Below are 21,156 nucleotides of genomic sequence, written 5' to 3' on the forward strand. Positions count from 1 at the left end.
CCCCTTCCAGCATTAGAGACTAGAGGACAGCGAGGTCCTTAGACTCATAGAAAGTATGTCCCCTTCCAGCATTAGAGACTAGAGGACAGCGAGGTCCTTAGACTCATAGAAAGTATGTCCCCTTCCAGCATTAGAGACTAGAGGACAGCCAAGGTCCTCAGACTCATAGAGAGCATGTCCCCTTCCAACATTTAGAGACTAGAGGACAGCGAGGTCCTTAGACTCATAGAGAGTATGTCCCCTTCCAGCATTAGAGACTAGAGGACAGCCGAAGTCCTTAGACTCAGCAATGCCCATATACACTGAGCCAGCTCACTGATATAACTATTAATAATAACATAAGTATATTATTTCATATTTTCAAACATCTTCACATTCACTCCAAAAAGTAATGCTTATGTATATTAAAAGAAAAATATAATATATTCAGAGTACATGACAGTAGCCAACTTACTTCTGTATAAAGATAAATCTTCAAAGGTCACAGTAGGGAAAACTGAAAACCACTTTTAAAAAATGAAGTAGGGGTCAAAGAATGAAGAGTCATGACAAAGAAAAGGGGACCAAAGGGGAGCTAAGACAGTCATGAGGAAGAACGGACAATAAATAGTCTCGGGATTGATTAATCACACAGTTCCAGCTGTGGACAAAGAAAAAGGGCATTTAGTGTCATCCAATCTATCAGTCACCCCAGACAGGCTGATTACTAAATCTGACCAACACTCCACAACCAACTGCCAGTGTCCGTCAGTAGCAAAGGTCACACAAGTCTCTCATTTCCCACACTAGGAAACCTATTCCAGGAGCTGCACTATCAGCACACAGGGCTGTTTGCTTCTTCTATTTGTTTCAACCTTCAAAACATGAGCATAAGAATTTATGTCCTTGAGTGCAATGGTGAGTGGTTTTTATTTAAGCCAATTTAATAAAATGAAGAAGCTATTAAAACACACCTAAGATCATGTCAAGCCAGTATTCCTAATTAGCTCTTCTATGGAAGAAACGATTAGCCTAACTTGGTGTTCTGCCAAGGATATACAATACACCAAGAACATCCCACATTTTATGAAAGACCTGAGTATGTTCCATTAAAAGGCATTAAAACTGTGCTGCAGATGAAAATGCTGGAAACTGGAGGCAGCTTCTTAGCATCCGAACACAGGGTATCCACAAGTGTGCATCATTTGATCAAGAATCTTAGTGTCAAAACTGACTGCTGGACCACTGTCCACTCAGGTAAAGCAGCAAGTGACCAGAAAAGCTGAGGAAAGACTTTCCCCTTACGGGGGCGGGGCCCTGCAGTCCTCCTCTCTTAGCTCCCTAGAGCGTGGACCGTGGGCATGCATGCTGTCACTTCAGGCTCTAGGATTTATAGTTTAAGCTAATAATTCAATTTTACTCCAAGCTCCAAATCTCATGCCAGTATTTCTCATCACTGAATATTTAAGAACTAAGTGTTTCTGCATCGTACCTTAGAACCCAAAGGAACAACAGAGAGCCTTAATCAACTACTCAGCTCTTAGGATGAGTGTAGAATTTAGGCTTTATCAGATACTGAATAAAACCCATAAGTCAGCAAGATTTTTGATATATGTATACTATATAGCTAGTTCTAAAAAAAAATTTAAGGTCATTATGAAAGTAAAAGGTATAGTACGTCCTGCACTCTTTGGAAAACACATTGCAAAGGAGTGTTTATCCCAGAGCTCCTGATGACAAAGCCAAAACCTAGTCACCCATTTAGCACAAAAATACTAGACTGACTGACCCATTTCACACAGTGTTTTCCTTCAAAGCACTGAAAATACATACCAGAGTATAACATGTCTAAGTCATTCATTATCCCAACTCAAACAATGTATGCTCAGAGATTATCATGTGCCAAGTTGGTTTGAAGCAGCACATGCTCACAGCCACAGGGAACAAGCCCTGACATGTTTGCCAACAGAAGAGTCCCCTTTCCCAACAGACACCTCTAGGGTGTCTGAAGTCCTCTTGGTGCTTACCATATTTTTAACTATGTTGCAAACTTAGGGAAAAATAGGACAATACTAATGGACCCATTCTAAACTGTACTGGGATAGACAGGAAAGTAGATTTAACTTAGCCTATAAATGCAATCTTTTATATATATATATATATATATATATATATATATATATATATATATATATATATATAAATAATATATAAGTCTTCAGATATACCAGAAGGGAGCACCAGACCCCATTACAGATGGTTGTGAGCCACCATGTGGTTGCTGGGATTTGAACTCAGGACCTCTGGAAGAGCAGTCAGTGCTCTTAACTGCGGAGCCATCTCTCTAGCCCTATAAATGGAATGTTAAAACTGCTACATAAATACCAAACCAATACACAACTTCAAACTCCACCTTCCAACTGAGAGACCCAACAATACCAGTTTAAAAAGCACCATCCTTGACACGATCATAATCACATGTTTGATACACTCTATCTTTGTCTAGAATTATGTCACAATGTTGAGCATCTGAGAACTATAATAATGTTTTCCTTAAGATAACCCACGTGTGTTTTCTGTATGTCCAGCATATCAGCTACAATGGTCATTATACAGTATGACAATTAACGCACACTGGCTGTAGCTGGCACCACCGTCTTCTAAGATTTCCTACCTTACTACTGAGTCTGGAATTACCATTACCAAAGGAAGGCAGAAACGCCATCTCTGAAGAAAACTAGTCACCTTCCCATATCCTGCAATAAGCCACTCTCCCAGGAAAAGCAGAGACCCTCCCTGACCCAAGTGCTTCCCAGGATAGTCTGAAAATCTCCATCTTGGACTCATCTGTGTCTAAGGAATCCAATTAGCTGGTTCCTGAGGTCAGAATATAAAACTGATAGCACTTACATGAACTAACTCATGTTCCGTTCATACAAGAAGTGAAGTTGGGCTATGAATAGGTCTTACCTCTGCCTTTGAGCTTGAAATTTACAAAGAGACTCAGCACACGGCTTAAAAGACCAAAATAGGGCTCACTCTTCTTGAGTGTATAACTTTGGCTTTAGTTGTAAATTATGACAATGATTACCCTACTTTACTAATTTATCCTAAGACAACCTGGGAATACACCAAGATGTACCTAACTCTCACCTCTCACCAAGACAGAAACACAGGTTCTCTTACTTTAAAACAGTGGATAAAATATAATAAACAGTTTCAGACATTAGATATTAAACAAAAAATCAGTGTAGGATGGTGATTTTCAGAGAAGGGAAATGAGGTGGAACTTCTGTTAAGACTGAAAAGAGTTTTCAGACCGTAGGACTTGAGGGAGATTTCAACTCCGAGTTTAATTAAGGAGTCCAAAGTAGCCCACTGGGCTGCATCAGCAGGCAGGAGGAGCTTTTTTATAAAAAGCCTACAAGACAAAACAAAGGGAGAGGAGAGGCCGCCTTCCTTTGATCTTTTGGTCCAGAGGCTTCCTCTCAAGTCTGTCTAAAGAAGCTCTGTGAGGGCCCCTCTCACCAAATGTTTTCGGACTCTACTTACCAAGTCGGCAGCATCTCCCTGACTGAGCTGGGTCACAGGGAGAGCCTGACTTCTGACTTACTGGTGATCTCCTGCCCCAGGGTTCTTTCTATCTTCCCAGATTCCAGGGGTCCCACTCATCTCCTCCACAGGTACACAGGGCAAGCCAACTAGGTAAAAGCTTGAAGTGTTCTGTGGCAAATCACTCTGCTGGACGACTTTTCAGCTAAAGAAGAGGCGGGAGGGGGCGGGAAGGGAGGATGAGGGGAGGGGAGGGGAAATCAGGAGGTGGAGCTCAGGGAAACTGTGGCAGTGACTTTGCTGGTGAGAGTACTAAGGAGGACTCAACTTCAGAATGAGCAGAAGACCAGGCAGTGTAAGGCTGAGAAGAAACTAGCGACGACGCATTCAAGTCAAGACGCGGGTGAAGGTCTTAACCAATGCTCCTGTAGGCTACACGGGAAACTCTTGCAATGCACAGAACATTACAGAGAATTCTGAGGAGGTAACAAAGATACTGCCTTTGCTCAGGGCAGAGTCAGCTGTAGATTAAAGGCTACAGTAATCCCCCCTACACAACCAAAACAAACAAACAAAAAATCAATTGTTTCTAGGTAACTTGAACATGCCCCCCAAATGCAGCTTAGGAGTATTTACAAAAATATGGAAATACGCAATATATAACAGAATACAATTCACAATGCCAGGCTCCTAGTTAAAAATCATCGGGATAGTTTGGATAGAGGTAAGAAAGTCTTTTTCATAAGAAACAGAGATGCCAGTCCATAAAAAGAACCTCAGAAATGACAGGGAAGGCAGATTTAATAAACAAGGAGGAATTATAACAACATTCCATTTGTTAAAGAAAATACAGGAAAGTGAGCACATCTTAAGGATGTAAACAGAAAACAATTTATTAATCATCCAAACTGAACTTCTAGAATTGGTAGGGAAAGGGGTGTACTGTCTGGGATTAAAGGCAGATTATACAGTACAGAAGACAATACCAAAGCAATTTAAAAGAACAAATATTAAAATGTCTGGGGAAATGCGCATACATCACTGAGCTCTGGACAAGTCCATGCAACCTAACACACATATGAGTTTCTGAAGGAGAGGGGAAAGAACACAGAAGAATAGCAGCCCTAATATGCAAGCATAATATCAACTATAAATCCATATGTCCAAAAAAGTCCAACAAACCTCAAGGGTCTTAGTCAACTTTGCATCCTTGTGAAAACATCTGAGAAAAACAAACTAGAAGAAACAATTTTTTTGGCTCAGGCTTTAGAGGCTGAAGCCTATAGCTGGCTGACTCCACTCTTCTGGGCCTGGACTGAAGCACATTAACGTGCAGGCATGGGAGAGCAAGGCTGGGCACCTCTCAGTAGCCATGGAACAGAGATATAGAGGGGAGAGCCAGAACAAGGTCAACCTCTCAAGGCTCACACTAACTCCTGACCCCACAGTGCATATGCCCCAAGAAGCCTGATGTTCTGGTTCCCACCACCTCCAATACGTCCATCAAACTGAAACCATTGGTAGATTAACCACTCTACTTGTCTGGTAGAGAACTCTCGATCTAATCTCTCCCCAAAAGCCACACCTCTAAACACGGCACTGGGTACCAAGTCCTCAACACATGGGCTAGGGGAGAATATTTCATACCTGAACCACAGGAAGCAACAGCAAAGGCCATGATAATCAAATCACTTAAAATTAAGTGAGAAACCACACAAGCCACCAACAAGAGAAAGCTATGTATTACATACAGTGGAACAAAATACAAATCATAGCCAAGACCGTGAAACCAAATCTTCAAAGCTCTGACAAAACACATTAACCTTGACCTCTGTACTCAGCAAAAATGTTTTCAAACATCAAGGCAGTAAATGCTTTTACAGACATACAAAAATGAAAAGAATTCAGACCAGATTCTTCGGTGCAAGCAATGATATAAAAATCTCATCAGATGAAAGAAAAATGAAAATCCGCATGAACACAAAGGAATCAGAAACACCAAGAACAGTAAATACACAAGTAAAACTTAAAACGCTTAAAGAATGTTTGCATCTTCATAAAAGATAATCAGTTACTTAAAGCAAAAATAATGTACTGCAGATGTATTAACAATTTTAACAAATTTTATGGTACATATTATACCATAATTCATAAAGAAACCACATTCACACACACAAAGCAGTGCTAGTGTCTCAGCCAATGAGAAAACTGGGGGCAGGGAGGCCGGCGTTCAGCCTAAACCCAGAAACAGTGAAAGAACAGATGGAACAAGAAACCAAAGGCAATTCAGAGATTTAAAGGCAACAACATCAAGAATTACATCAAAAGCAAATGCTTTAAACATTCCACTTACAGAGGAGATTGTAAAATTTGATGCAAAATTCAACTATATGCTGCCTACAACCAATCTTTAAGTGTCTAAGATGTATCAAGGGAAAGTGCTTACTGAGAAAACATGAAGACCTGAGTTTGATTCCCAGTCCCCAGATTAAAGGTGAGTGCAGCCACAGACATCTCAAGTGCCCAGAACTGGGAAGGAAGACAGACAGAGCCCAGGGCTCACTGGTTAGACAGTATAGCAAAACACAGACCTACAGGTTCAGTGAGGCACCCTATGATGTGTAATCTTGGTTGTCAGCCTGACCACATCTGGCGTCAACTAACCCAAGCAGCTGGGCACCACCGTGAGGGTTTTGCTTGATTGGATCATTTGTGGTAGACGACCCACTCTAAATCTGGGCCACGCTTTCTGGTAGCAGCCCTCAAAAAAGACGTGATGGAAGGAAGCTTCTAGAGCATGACTGCTTGCCTCACTCTGTCGGCAAGTTCATCTGCCTCGCCGCTAAGGTATTCCTTTGCTGGTATCATTATCTACTTCGTTAGGATTCCAAGATACACTGAATACCAGCCTTGTGAACTCAACAACCGTTGGATTCTCGTCCCTTCCGTCGGGAGACAGCCATTGTTGCGCTAGTGAGATCACAGCCTGTAAGCCACTCTAATGTATCCCTTTTTAACCCATGTATATATGTATTATACATATATCTGTACAGATGCATGTATGTGTGTATGTATGCATGTGTGTGTATGTAGATGTGTGCATGTAGATGTGTGTGTGCATGTGTATGTAGATGTGTGCATGTGTGTGTATTCACACACACACATTCTCTCAGTTCTGCTCCTCTAGAGAAACTTGCCTACTACAAATCCTATCTGCAACACTAAGGCGGAGGCACAGGGAAATGGCTCAAGCAAGCAGACCAGAGTTCAGATCACCAGAACCCCTGGATATCCTGGGTAGACACCATGGTCCACCTGTAATCCCAGCCTCCAAAGTGAAAAGATGGGGTATTTTTAGTGCTGGGTGGTAAAACCAGCCGAATCTGTGAGCCTCAGGACTAAGAGAACCTGACTCAAAAGAAGCAATAGCCTATAGAAGGGCGGATTCTTAATATTAACCCTTTACACCCACATGTACATGCACACAATCTAAACATGCACCTGTACACAAATGTGCACCCACACACACACATGCATTATATAAATACACACAGGCTCGACAGTACATACTCAAACATATGAAAAAAGGATTTTAAAAAATGTTGAGAAGCAAATGATACAGATGTCCCATTGCACCCTCTGGCTTCCAATAACAAGACAGGGAAACACACCACACTGACACCCATCAAAAGAAACGCATCTACATTTACATCACACAAAGCAAACATCTGACTTGGACCAATTTGTGTTGCTACAACAAAACCCCTGAGACTGGATAATCTCTAAAGGGAATCTTACTTCCTCAAACTCGTGAAGCCTAGGAAGCTCAAAATCCAGGAGCTAGCCTGGTGAGGGTAGCAAGAACACACTACCCCGCAATGCTGTTGCTTGGGGATGGCTTCTCCCACAAGTACACTTGTCCCAGAGCAAAGGATATTAACAAGGATGGAGTTACTCATACTGAAAGAGGCTGGCTACAAAGACACAATCCTTAGACATTTACACACCTCATCGCAGTACCTCAAAATAGATTAAGCAAAAATGAACTGAAAGAAGAGACAGTTATCCACAACCACCAAAAAGAATTAAAAATCTGACAGGACAAATTAAGCAGAAAGAAAATCACAAGCCAAAGAGGCCTGAATAGCACCGCGGACACGGAGAGCACACACCTCTTGTAACAGAATAAACTTCCTCACACTCACTTGAATGCCAAGAAAGTTTATCATTTTCTTTGAAAATTGTTCTCATCTATGTATTCTCAGATACATATGTAAACTCAGATACATCAGAGTTTCTCTGTGTCACCCATGCAGGGCTTAAACACATCTTAAGCAAGCCTCCTGTGTCACTATCCCGAGCAAATGGGACTACAGATACACACTAACATATCAGAGGCTTACAGTACATTTTAAATTGATACGTGCAACTCTATATTTTTTGTTCAAAGCATTGTAAAACTGCTAACTCAAGCCACCAAACTGCATGCCATACTTCACACTTATTTTCTGTTATGACCTATCTGGGTTATTAACAAATTTGTAAGTATACAATACACTGCCATTCACTATAGTCACAAGGTTATAGTCACTGCTGTCAGCTTGCTAGGATCTAGAATCACCAGGAGACAAGCCTGTAGGTATCAGATGAGGGATCATGTAGATTAAATGTGCCTCTCCCCGGAGGGTCCCTGGATATGCTGGATTCTGAGCTGCCATTGAGTGACTATCTAGATTAGGGCCATAGCTGTGAGGAGTGCTAGTCCTTGAGGAATCCTGAACAGAGCAAGGAGAGGGCAACCTGAGCACTGGCACTCATGGCTATTTCCTGGCTGTGGGTCTGATCAGCTGCCTCCACCATGAGGGACAGTGCCTCAGACTGTGAGCCAGCACAGAACGTTTAACTGATACATAGTTACCACGTTGTGACCAGAATTGTGAACTTAGTCTTCCCACGTATGCAAACATTTCTGTTCTCTAAATATATCCCCAAGCCTTAACCCTCAAACTCCAGTCCTGGTACCCTCCACTCCACCCTCTGCTCTCCTTGAGTTCAGCTTTCTCAGATTCCACACATACTTGGGATCATGCAGTGCTTGCTGGCCGTACTTGGCTTATCCGACCTAACCTCATTTCTTCCTGTGTACAGGAGCAAACGCCACGCTTGCTTTCTTTTCATGTCTAAATAGCACTCAATTGTGCATGTGTGACAATGTTGTTTTATCCATTCATCCATGGACCCTAAGGTTGACTTCATATATCTACAGCAGTAAATAGCTCTCCAATAGCCAGGATGACGCAGAAACCTTTTTGACACACTGACTTCATTTTCTAGGAACCTAGAAGCAATGGTGGACTGGATTACGAGACAGTTCCTGGTTTCATTCTTTGATGAGCCCATTTTCTAAACTGACATATTAATTTGCATTTCCATCACCAACATAAAGATTTTCCTTTCTCCACGATTTCCCAACACTTGTTTTCCAACTTTACATTAGCAGTCTTTCTAAGGGATGTAGATAGCATCTCATTTCATATTTCCTTGGCAATTAATAATACTGAGTGCTCTTGCATATGCTAAGAATTGGGAATTCTCTTTTGAGAAATACCTTCTCAGATCACTTAAATCTGATTATTTCTTCCTACTGAGCTGAGTTCCTTAAACATCTTAGACATTAACCTCTTATCAGATATATGTTTTGCAAATATCTTCTCCTGTTCTGCATACAAGATTTAACTCAAATTTCAGGCTGGGGATAGACTCAGTTGTCAGCCTGCCTTGATCACAGGAAGCCCTAGGTTTGATTATTCAATTCCTGGTACTGTATAAATCTGGGCTTGGGGGATATTCTGCAATCCCTGGTGGAAGCAGGAGGATCACAAGTTCAAGGCTATTCTTCTATTTGGCTATATGATGAGTTGGATACTGGCCTGGGCTACATGAGACCCTGCCTTTAAAAGGTAAAGATTTGACTCATTTATTTATGTTGTACTGAGCTGGCGAAGGCAAGTGTAAAAGCAGAGATGAGTGAAAACAGAGCAGTGATCCAAAGGAGAGACGGCAGCATCTTTAAATAGGGCAGAAATAGTAAAGTGACAGATATCAGGCTCAGTCTACAAATACTTTAAAGTGAAGCTAATGTGACATTCCTGATACATTAGCGGCAGAGTAAAAGCAAAGGTTGCAGGAAACCTTAGAATCTTAAGGGACTGGGCTGTCGTCAAAATGAGAAGGAAAGAAACTGAGTTTGGGTGACATGGGGACAGAAAGATCATATGATCAGTTCTGGAGATAATGAATTTGAAAAGTCTGTTAACCCCCCTTCCATTAAAATGTCAATGCAGCTGAATTATGTAAGTCTAATGCCTAGAAAATAGGCCTGAGCTAGAAATATACTGTACTTATAAACTGTCAACATATAAAGCACCAGCTGAGAGAATCAGAAAGCTCTCAAAACGGAGCAGTTAGGAAGAAAGGGGGCCCCGAAACAGAAATGCAGGGCCCACACAACTAACAGTGTGCGTCTTGGGCCCCAATAGACAATGCCTATGAAGAAGTGATGAGTTGTATCCAATTCTGTTGACACGCTAAGATGAAGACACAAATGGTAACAGCATTCAGGAAATGCCACGGTGACTACTGTACCTAAAGAGAGTTCTAAAGAGTTCTGGAAAGGGGAGCAGGGTTGTGGAACAAGGGTTAGCTGGGTGGTTTCTAATTTTGGGCTTGGAAAGAAATACGTTCACAAAGAATCCAGAAGAATGTCAGAGGCATGGATTGGGGGGGGGGGAGGTGCATGATTATGACAGTACAACAGAAAACTTCTAGTACTGTGTTGAGACAGGGAGTGTAAGATCAGATGTACACGTGACCCAACTGGAGCACTGACATGTAGTTAAAAGGCAGAAAGAGGGCATTGACTGCAGGAACTTGTGGGTGGAGAGAAAACAGTAAATAATGAAGTTATTGTGACCCCTATCAAATTCTTCTGAACATCCGCTCTTGTGAAGTGCTTCCTAGAGAATAGTGTTTGAATATTTGTTATCAACCTGATTTTACTAAATGCTAAAAAGAACTATTAGAAAGCTCACTGGGACAAGAATTACCTTGCGATCAGCTACTTCAAGTGATGTCTCTCCATCTCTGGCCATCTTAAGCAAGATTCGGTAAGTGATGCGTAAAACCAGCATTTCTAAAATTTCCTGTTTCCCTGCTAACCCAATGACCAAGACCTCTCACCTGTAGCTGCTGCTTCATTTGCCTACAGGTGCCATCTGCAGTTTCAAGCATTTCTCAAAAACTACCAAATCCCAAAACAGCAGTCTTAGCGGTGACCCTGGAATTAGTTCTTCCATAGAGTTTTGAGAAAATAGTACTTAACAATTTTCACCAATGGCAACAACTACGTAATTTACATGGAACTATGGTCCTCATTTAAAAGATCATACCCTAACACACCATAAGCCCACAGTGACTCCATAAATGATTGACATATACTATTTAAAATGTTTATGCCCTATTGGAAGAAGATCATAACCATCTGATTCTGTAGGAAAAGCAGCTTTTGTAACCCTGTCCTATCAGTCAACAACAGCAACGGCACACTCTTGAGAGGCCTAGCTCTACTTCACGAAAGCAACTTCTAATATCTATGGTTCTGAGTCACGGCTACATTAATTTTCGCTTCTATTCTTTCACATTTGCTAGAAAATTAAGTATACGATCTACAACCACACTGTCTTGAACACAGCCATCTAGCCAGAAAATTAGGAATGCATTTCTTTTTTCAGAATACCGTTTCCAAGTGCAACTTCCCAGAGAAAGCTCTTCATAACTATGGTCAACAGTGAGCCAAAGCCTGTCAACACGACTACAAAAACTATGCTTGCTTTATTTACCATGCAATAGCTACAGGCCGAAACACAAACTCAGAACCCCAAGTGTTTCTCTGACTCTGGAATGTTTACAGAGGTAACTTAAGAGATTAAACCCAAATCTCCACCTAAACTCCTCACGGGTTCCTATGCACCCTGAGTAAAGGCCTGGAGCTGAGCCTAAGCTGTCCGAGTGCTTGTATTCAGAAAGTGACCCGTGGTGTGCAAGTGTCTTTTACAGCAGCGCATCAGCACCCAAGAGTCTGACCTGGAAGCTCATGGTTTTCAAAAGTTCTGTCTTGGGTTGCTTAAACTATTAAATATCGGTTATTTTTAAACCAGTATAGGGAATTACATCATCCCTTATAAATCTGATGAGAGCTATATATAGTTTTAGAAAATTCACACATCTTGATATGTATATGTATGTGTATATATGTATGTGCGCGTGTGCGCGCGCGCGCGCGCACACACACACACACACACACACACACACACACACACACACATGTTCCTGAAGTCTAAAGAACTTCAGGTCAGTGAAAAAGACTGGAAGATGAAACCAACTGAGCTAAGAGAACACAAAACTTTAGCATATGAATAACAAGATTTACATGAGAAAAAACAGATTATTTATGAATACATTTTACATAAATGATTATCAGAAAACATAGTAAATCTCTGTGCATAAGCAAATGGTTTAAAGGGCAAATATAAAATAAAAACTATAAAGTATTCTACTCAAGTACAGAGAATATACTATCTTGGTTCAGCAAAGTCTTAACATGAAAACTACTTGCCTAAATTGTTAAGATTTGTGTAAAATTTAACATTTCTGTATAAGCAAATTATACCACAGCTGAGAGACAAAAGCAGACTTAGAAAAGAGCAGATATAAAGAACGGATGATTTATTTACATTAACATTTAAAAACCCAAATAACTAAAAAGTAGTAAATTATCCAAATGAACAAGAACAAGTAAAAAGCAATAAACAACGTAAAAAGCTTAACTACAAATTAAGGAACTACTAGTTGACTTAACAGTATCATTTCACAGCCTCACAGTGTCAGAAATTTAAACCTGAGCACTTGCAGTGCTTGTGTGTTCTGGCAATATATAGTACCTTAACCTTTGGGGTAAACACTAGTAAAGAACATGTTTCCTTTGACCCAGACATACCCCCATTCAAAAATCAGGTTAGTGGGTAAACAGAGACACATAAAGATACTTGCAACATTGTTTATAATCTCAAGAAAATAAATAACAAGTCTTAAAAGTGGGGAAGCTGTGGAGACAAACTATTACTGACATAATAATTTAGGATACATGCATAATTTGGAATATTATATGGCTATTAGAATAAGTCAGAACATGTCCGATATGACATGGAAAAAGATTTATAATATTACATTTTAAAAAGCAAGTTGTAAGATAATATATAATAAGCTGCAGGAATATTTTCTTTAAGAAAAAAGACTATAAAGTAGAAAACTAATATTGGGAGCTTTAGAAATTCCTATCTAGATAATTTCCCAAGAGGCCAGTAACGATGCCTTAGTTTTGAATACACCTATTGCTTTATTCGAGATAGATCCCCCCATCAGGATATTGTTGACTTTAACCAGGTTGCATCACAGTCATTAACAGACATTACAACCCTTTGGAATCTCCTACAGCCAAAAAAATAAACTATAAAAACTATTTTTAAGGGTAAAATGTTCAATAACCTTCCAGTGCCAAAATAAAAATGCTTTTTAATGTTGCATCTTACAATTACACCAAACAACCAAAGGTTTTCTTCTTCAATAGCAGGAACAAGCTATTTCAGCCCATTTCACTGAGTAATATAATTACGTTCATTACATGGGTATAAGCAAAGGGCAAGGCATTAAACCAATTCCTTTGTGTCAGAAATTGAGTTTTCTCAGAACGATATTCATTCTCAGCAATATATGCATCGATAACACAATTTATAAATGCTATTCAAAGAGCTCAACTGCAGTATAATGTCAGTACAAAGGCTCAAACCGCTTGTGTAATTACAGAAGTCCTCAATTAGGAAGCAAACATACCTGAGTTCCAATTCTGACTCCACCAGTAGTTACTTACTAGTGATACAATCCTGGCCTAACTATATAATTTAAGGATTATTCTGTATTTGAAAAATAGTTATCTCTGGAGTTCTTGGAAGATGAGATAAGAATATCACAGACGACAGTTATCTAGTCACAGCCTGAGTCTTTTGTCTCTTTCCTGGGGAGTCTGGGTAACGGCCAGTGTCTCAGTACTGCCTTTTAAGCAACACTGGTTTTATAAGGGGGTGGGAGTGAGAAGGAAGTATGGTGGAGGGCATTTACAGTTTCTTTCAAGGATGAAGAAGGAAGAACATTTTGAGGCCAGGAGTTCTGGTCTAGCCTGGGCAACATAACATAACACTTGGGTCTTTCAAAAATAAAAATATTTACAAAAAAATCTAATCAGAAGATTAATGAGCTGACATAAAGTTATATGTCATGCTGGCATTTCTGGGTTACTTTGAAAGCTATTTTTTCTTTTTTTTCTTTAAGACGGGTCAGTGCTATGCAGCAGCACATGCTGGTCTTGAACTCACCATTCTGGGATGTCAGCTTTTACAGTACTGGAACTACAGGCCTGGCCTATCTGTCAGAATTATTATCCTGGCACATAATTACTGTTTCCCTATAGATACTCATTCAGACGCTCTTACTCCTGACAGGGTTTTTTTGTGTTTTTTTTTTTTTTCTTTTTTCCTTTTATGAAAACCATGAGGATACCCATGGTTCTACCTGTGGTGTTCTATATCCTCAGGTAACTTAACTCCTACACTTCTTCAGGTGGCAGTCTTTCTTCAGAAGAAACTGTTAGGTAAGGAAGACAATCATCACATTCAATCAGGTTTAGCCTCTACATCTTGAGGATTCCAAAAACCAATAGAAGAAATAATAAATGCAAGTGCTCATTTTAACAACTTTTAATTTATTGTAAGATGAGTCACTTTTTTCCTGTAAAACTGGATCATGCATGAGGCCAGACTCTGACTGTAAATGTTGTACAGATGAGCCACGTGAAAGGTAAAGGTATATACTGTTCAACCTTCAATATTTAAACTGAGTAACTTTTAGCATATAAGACCTTTTTAAATCTAGCACATACATTCAATAGTTCTTCAAATTTCACTCTAGAAATGAGGACTGGAAGTACCTTTGGCTTCTCTTTCACACCGAGCTGGACATCAATCAAATGATTCTTGCTTTTATAAAACTATTCTTTAAAATGTGTTCAAGGCTTCTGTAAAATCTACCAAAAACTTGGGATTACCTACTATATATAAAATTTAAACTCTTTTCTGGTACTTCTTTTCTTGAAAATTAATCCACACCCCCAATCTGCATCTAGCTGTTCCTCAAGGTAACTTTAAATCGTGTTTAAGAAACAGGCTAGGTCAAAGTGTAGGCAAAAGCTGCTTCCCATATTCAAATGACATTCTCTGAGCTGATTTTCAAGTGTCACGTACATTTTTAAATCACAACGCGTCAATAATTAAGTCTCTGTCTCCAAAACACTTCCAAATACCAAAGTTCTCCACTATCCGGAAGCACCGACTATCCGGGCTTTCGACTGCTGTTGCACAAGTTCGCACTCCAATTTTGTGTTTCAAGCACCCTTTCCCATTCCGGCACTGGGAGAGACGCTTTAAGATACCCACGTTGTTAGCTCTCCCCACTCCTTTCCCTGCACAAGGTAAACCCTGCAATTCCAAACCCTCAACGTTCCTTTTGTACATGCAATCAGCCTAAACTTACGACCCTACTCTGAAGCCCAAATCAACCAGTTTAGCGTCACTCATAAAGAACTTCAGTCCCCCAGATGTCTCCTTTCCATACCACCATCGGCTCCGTTGTCCCACACGGCCAGCCTACCTAAGCTGTCAGTTCTGAGGTCCCTTACCGCCCTAGGCTCAGGCATGCCTGCCACTCACGACGGTGAGCCGCTTTCACTCCCCATCATTCCCAGAGTCTCCTTCCATTTCTGCCCATCTCCCCGCGATGAATCTCCCCTCGACCACCATCCCCAGAGGATCCTGTGCCCAGGTGCCCCTAATTCAAATTCCAGTCCCCATCTCTGCACATGACTGAGGCTTTGCAGAACGATTTGGAAGAGAGTGAGCGTTCTTGTCCTCCGGCAGCAACAGCTCCTGGCAGACCTGGGTCCCCTCTCTCCGTGGAGGGCCGACGGGGCAGCCCTCTGGCCAGAGACCTCGCGCGTGCAGCTCGTCAGCCCAGCTTCCCTCCCCAGTGGCGGGAGCTCGACGTGCCCGGGTCCCAGCTCTCGGGGCTCTCCGAGGCCCCCTGCGGAAGCCCACTTGCTAGAGCCGGCAATGCCCACCCGCCAGCCCGGCCCCAGCGCACCGCTCCGCTGCCTCACCTAGCTTCGCCCGGGACTCCTCCAGCTTCTGGATCTGGTTCTCCAAGAAGAGCATCGCCACCGCGAAGGCCACCACCGCCAGCAGCTGCAACTTGGGCGGCATCATAATCCTGAGGAGCCCCATGAAACCCGCCGCTCGCGATCAAGACATACCGCGGGGGGCGGGGAGCGGGGCCCCGAGAGCGACCGAAGCGCCGGGAGGAGACCCCGACCCGGGAGCTGCGCGGACTGCCGCGCCGCAGCGACCCCCTCCTCCTCTCCGGTCTCCCGCCCGCGGGAGCCAGCGCCGGTCGCCTGGTGCACGCTTCTCCCCGGCCCACTCGACGGCCCTGGCGCCCTCCTGCCGCTGTCGCTACCGCCTGGCTTCGGGACCCCGCGGCCGCACGCCCTCTTGCCTCGCTTCCTCCCTTCCCTCCCTCGGTCGCTCGCGGTCGCGCGCTCCTCCGGTGGCGCTGCGGCTGCGGCTGCGCCGCCCTCGGCCCGCCCCCTCCCCTCCCCCTCGGCCACCACGCGCACGCCTTGACGCACGCTGCCCGGCAACCAGAGGCTCCACCCCCATCCTCCGGTACAGTGGCGTTCATTGGTCCGAAGAGAGGCCGTTTCTCGCCCTTTCGGTTCGATTTACGGTTGAGTTCCTTGTCACGGGACTCAAGCGAGGCGTTGTCCGATTGGGTAAACTCCGGAGGAGGCGGGGCTACTGATGGACGAGCTGGGGCTTCGTGGTTAGCCGATGGAACGTCGTGAATAAGAAGCCCCGGTGTGGGGAGTTTAGGAAAATGCCTGATTTGAATCTCTAAAAAAAAAACCCGAGGACTGTTTAACAATCGATCACTTACAGGCTCCTGTGGTCGCCTAACTAACACTCGTCTTTGTGGGATAATAGGCTCGTAGCAGTGGCCTTTCGCGGCGGGTTTCGCGTCAGGCAGTGCAGTGGACGTCCCCGGCACAGGGGTCCTCAGGCACCTGAAGATTGACGGCAGATCGCAGGGATGGCGGCAGGACAGGGTGGGTGGCTGCGGCCCGCTCTGGGGCTGCGCTTGCTGCTGGCGACTGCGTTTCAAGCGGTGAGTGTGGACCGCCTCTGGGGCTGCCTCCAGGCCGGTCGTCGGAGAGCGCGAATGTGGAAGGGCAAACCCGGGGCCACGCGTGGGAGCCGCCCGTGGAACGGGCTGCCTTAGCGGTCGCTTCCATCCGAAATGAAACGTGGCAGACTTCCAGCCGGAGCTCTGGAGGCGGTGCTTCCTCGCTTCAGGCAGCTAAGATCGGTTTTTCAGAGTACAGTGGGTACATAGTCAGCAACGCTTAGAAAGGAGGGACGTTTCTTTGAGTGAGGCACAAGTGAGTGAAACTACCGCTGCTTACAAACTCCCAAACCTCAAAAGGGTTTGGTCCAGACAAGCGTTTTTCTTCGTTAACAAGAAGGCACGGGTTCTGAAAGGAAAAAAAAAACCTGGTTTTGACTGACTTAGCTACTCGTGAAACAACTGTATTTTTGGTAAATCCCTCTATGGAAGTTTCCCCCCATATTTACATGTCTTGTATTAAGGATATTTAAGTGATTTGTCCAAGATTTTGGAAAGTTAAGATTATACTGTAAGATTATACTAAATACTCTGTTCTTCGTAGATCTAGTAGTTCGCAAACGTCTCTGCTTTTCTTTGTCCGAAGAGTGGATTCTTGGGGTCTTACATTGCAATACAATGTTGTTTTGAGACATCTGGTACTTCAGAAAACACTTAGAAAACATCCCTTTAAACTTTCTGTACTGGAAACATAAGTAAATTGTTTGCTTTTTCCTCGCATTGTAGTCGTACGAATGTGTTACCACTACCAAAAGTAACAAAGGAGTAATGTTTTCAAACTATCTTCTAAATCTCTGAAGGCAATGGCTTTGTAAATACCTGTCCCCACCCCCTCGCCAATCAATGTTTTTAAACAATCATCCTTTATGTTGGTGAAGCAGTTCCCTCACTTATGCACTGTTTGAGCTGGTTGGTTAACTAAAAGCCCAAAAGTACTGTAGTCCTAGTCAGTGACATTAACTGACCGCTCAGTTCTGCTGCTCATCTCATCTCCCAGTCAATAGACTGTTATTGTTCACGGCAGTCTCAGGACAATGCTCCAAAAGAGCAAAAGCCTCCTAAGACCTTGCCATGGAAATCGCACATCCCTCCTGGGAGACAAGGCTAAAAATGGGAGGCCAGGTCCTCCCACTGGGTAATAGATCCAAACTCCATCACATTAGACTTGTCAAAGTAAGTCCCCAGACCACGCCACAGGTGAACAACTCTTCCCAACGCCACAGCCGTATGGGAAGAGTGACAGAATTGCATTGCAAAGAAATGTCTGTACATGCTGGGACTAGAATAGGAAAAACTTATGGCTACATAACAGGTAGCTGTATGCTGTGGTGGTTGTCTACCCAATCCAACCTCAAACTCAGATGTTTTGCTGACTCCTTCCTTACTCTGTGTACTGCGTATACTGGCAATTACCTAGCCTTTCTTAGTCTTCCTTCCTAAATATACCTGAAAACCAGCTCAATACTATGAGACCTTTCTTCTTGAAAATAACAGCCCACTGGTTTTTCTTTGAATTGCCTCATTCTGCATTGAGACTCTTAAGTAAAAATTGCCTTTATCAACTTCCTTATTGCCCAGGTTAGAAGTGTGTTCTATTCGATTCTCTGGATTGAGTTGAGTTTGGTTATTTAGGCCAGTAGATTCACTTGCCTATGATTCATTAACTGGTTGCCACATCTGATTTCTTTCTCATTCTGTCCTTACCATCTAGAGTAACATCTCTGAAATTTAAAACTATTGTGCTTAAAAACTCCCACTTGCTTTTAAGGTAGAGTTTGTCTTTAAACATTCCTGAGCAAGTGGTCTTATTTCCTGGTGTTTGCTTATTCTACTGGGAGAGCACAACGGCTGGGATATGCTGGAGACACTTGCTCTAGTGAATTTCATGTAGTTTGTTCTCTGAGAAGCTGTCTCCCCTACACCCATAAAAATGATTGTCATCTAGTTACCATTTGAACCTCCTTCCATCATGTGGGTTCTAAGGATCAAACTCAGGTCCTCAGGCTTGGCGGCAAGCATCTTTACCCACTGAGACATCTTGCCACCCTTCAGCCTTCAGTTTTCAGCTAAGAATTTATCTCCCCCAGGAAATCAGTCTCTCTGCTGGGAAACTAAAGCCATTCAGTGTCAGTGGTGGTCAGTACCTGATCTCTCAGGTACCTTTCAATTGCCTATTGTTTCTTGAAACTTCATTTTCCCAGTGTGCTAACCTTAAGTGCCCGTTCCTGATTACTTTTTGTCTGTACTGACATACATGGAGGGAAATACAGTACCTTGACATCTAAGTGGAATGTTTCATGAGTGAACTAGGGCATCTACAAGCAAAGGTCTGATATCCTGGACAGATGGCACCTACTTGTAAGTCATTATTCACCCTCAAGTCCAGTTAACTTCCTATGGGTCTGTTACAAGTGGCCCCAACTGGAAGTGTCATTGACTCTGTACTGATGGAAGTGTTATGCTGAAATCCAGATGTTGGGTTCGACCTTAGTTGACACTGGAAAACCTTTCCTGGTAGTTATTTGATTCTGATACTAAGTACTAGATACTAAGTACTAGAATGAAACCTTTTTAGGGCAAGTGTCAGCTTCACTCTGTTATTTGTGAATGAGGACCACAAATAAGTACATACTATCTTAGAAAAATAAAATGCAAATAAGACCATAGGTCATTAGTCAGAACTATATTATTTCATTTAAGTATTCTCCAAAACATCTTTTATAATCTATCTCTTTCTCTCTCTCCATGACACCGTGCTGTTTAGTTTTAAATTTTAAAAAGAACATTAGGTAAATGTTTTCAAATTTTAACTTTTAATAACTATCATCTAAATCAGATTGATTTACTCTGATTCTTAATTTTCTGTTTTTCTCTGTGATTACCCAGAATACAATGTTTAACTTCATCTACTTCCCAGACTTAAAAAGTGAGAGCCAGGCATGGTGGTGCCTCTTGTAATCTGACCTGCTGTTTGTAATCACAGCATGGGGGAGGGGGGCTGAAATGGGAGAATCAGACCTTTAAGACTAACCTGGCTACATGTAGTAAGTTATAATCCAGCCCAGGCTATATACCAAGACTGTCTCAAAAGATGGACCAAAAAGCAGAACTTACAAAGTCTTAACTTCTCCCTTTCATATTCTCTTATACTAGTTTATAACCCCATGTTTCACTTATCTTAACCAGATCATTGTCCTCCACCCTCCATTTCTCCTGCCGATCAGGGTGCAGCCAAACGGAACATAGGCACCATCTCCCTTCAGTTTCCTGTCTCCACTTGTAGCCTGTGAAGTATAAACAGCCTCCAGGTTCCTCCCATCTTTAAGGATCATTGTAAAGGCAGCTTGTGAAGTGGTGATAAACCATGGTTAGTTCCCAAAGTAAAGACCGCAGGAGGTCACCTCAAATGCCATGACTCCCTGTGGTGGTGCTTGCTGTTTGTAATGACTAGTGTTTATAAGAAACAGAACCCTTGGCAATGGAAAGGGGTGGGTAGAATTTATTGGGAATACAAAAATGTTAGGCAAATTCTTGGATTTTACAATTGGGGAAAAGACCACGTAAACTAGGCACTTCTCAGGGGTGAAAGTCACACAGTGCGGCTTTGAAACCGCAGGAAGGAATAAAGCCACCTCATGACACCTTGAAGTGGAGGCTTGGCTCATACTTCAGTTGAGAGTTGTTTCAGTGTCTGCACCTCTAAGTACCTCTAATTTCAAGTTAGTGGCAGTGCATGCATAACAGTGTTTGTGTGAGATGACAGATGAGATAATAGCAAATGACTTAACCTGGAGATACATTCTGATCATGTGTAGAGATTAGAACAGTGCTTTATAGTGTGACCTGAAGGAGCTCTTTAACGAAGCTCCTCAGAACTGGTCTGCAGTCCTTTGTTCAGCTTGACTATCTTCTCCATGTATCTTGTGAGCAGTGGATGGCACAGTTACGGTTGTTGGTATTTTTCTCATTACTGATCTAACCATGATGCATCATTGAATTCCAGAGGTTAGTCTATTTGCTGTTGATTTAACAATGGCTGAGACCAGCTGATTTGTGGTGCCCAATTCTGAAGGGTGCACAGTACAAGACTGGACAACAACAGCTAGCAAGCACCCCAAATGTAATCCTAGTGGAGAAACAGAAAACTGCACATAGGTACTTCCCCACACAAGAACTACGTGAATCTTCAGCAGAATCTTGCTGGCATGAGCATTAGTATCT

The 21,156-nt window shown here is 42.5% G+C and overlaps 2 protein-coding genes across 3 annotated transcripts in view; one reads left to right on the forward strand and one right to left on the reverse strand.

The window, feature by feature from the left end:
* Hs2st1 (heparan sulfate 2-O-sulfotransferase 1) overlaps positions 1-16,305 on the reverse strand; it is a 146,373-nt gene extending 130,068 nt beyond the window's left edge. For both annotated transcript variants that reach the window (XM_021195439.2, XM_029537323.1), the window contains exon 1: positions 15,854-16,305. In XM_021195439.2, coding sequence (XP_021051098.1) covers positions 15,854-15,977 — 124 coding nt within the window. In that variant the 5' untranslated portion in view covers positions 15,978-16,305. The remainder of the gene's footprint in view (positions 1-15,853) is intronic.
* Positions 16,306-16,812: 507 nt separating this feature from the next.
* The window catches only part of Selenof (selenoprotein F), a 29,214-nt gene continuing 24,870 nt past the window's right edge, over positions 16,813-21,156 (forward strand). Inside the window, exon 1 of the mRNA XM_021196421.2 lies at positions 16,813-16,917. Within this exon, the coding sequence (XP_021052080.1) occupies positions 16,843-16,917 (75 nt within the window). The 5' untranslated portion in view covers positions 16,813-16,842. The remainder of the gene's footprint in view (positions 16,918-21,156) is intronic.

Source organism: Mus pahari, chromosome 4 (genome assembly GCF_900095145.1).
Source record: "Mus pahari chromosome 4, PAHARI_EIJ_v1.1, whole genome shotgun sequence".
NCBI lineage: Eukaryota > Metazoa > Chordata > Mammalia > Rodentia > Muridae > Mus > Mus pahari.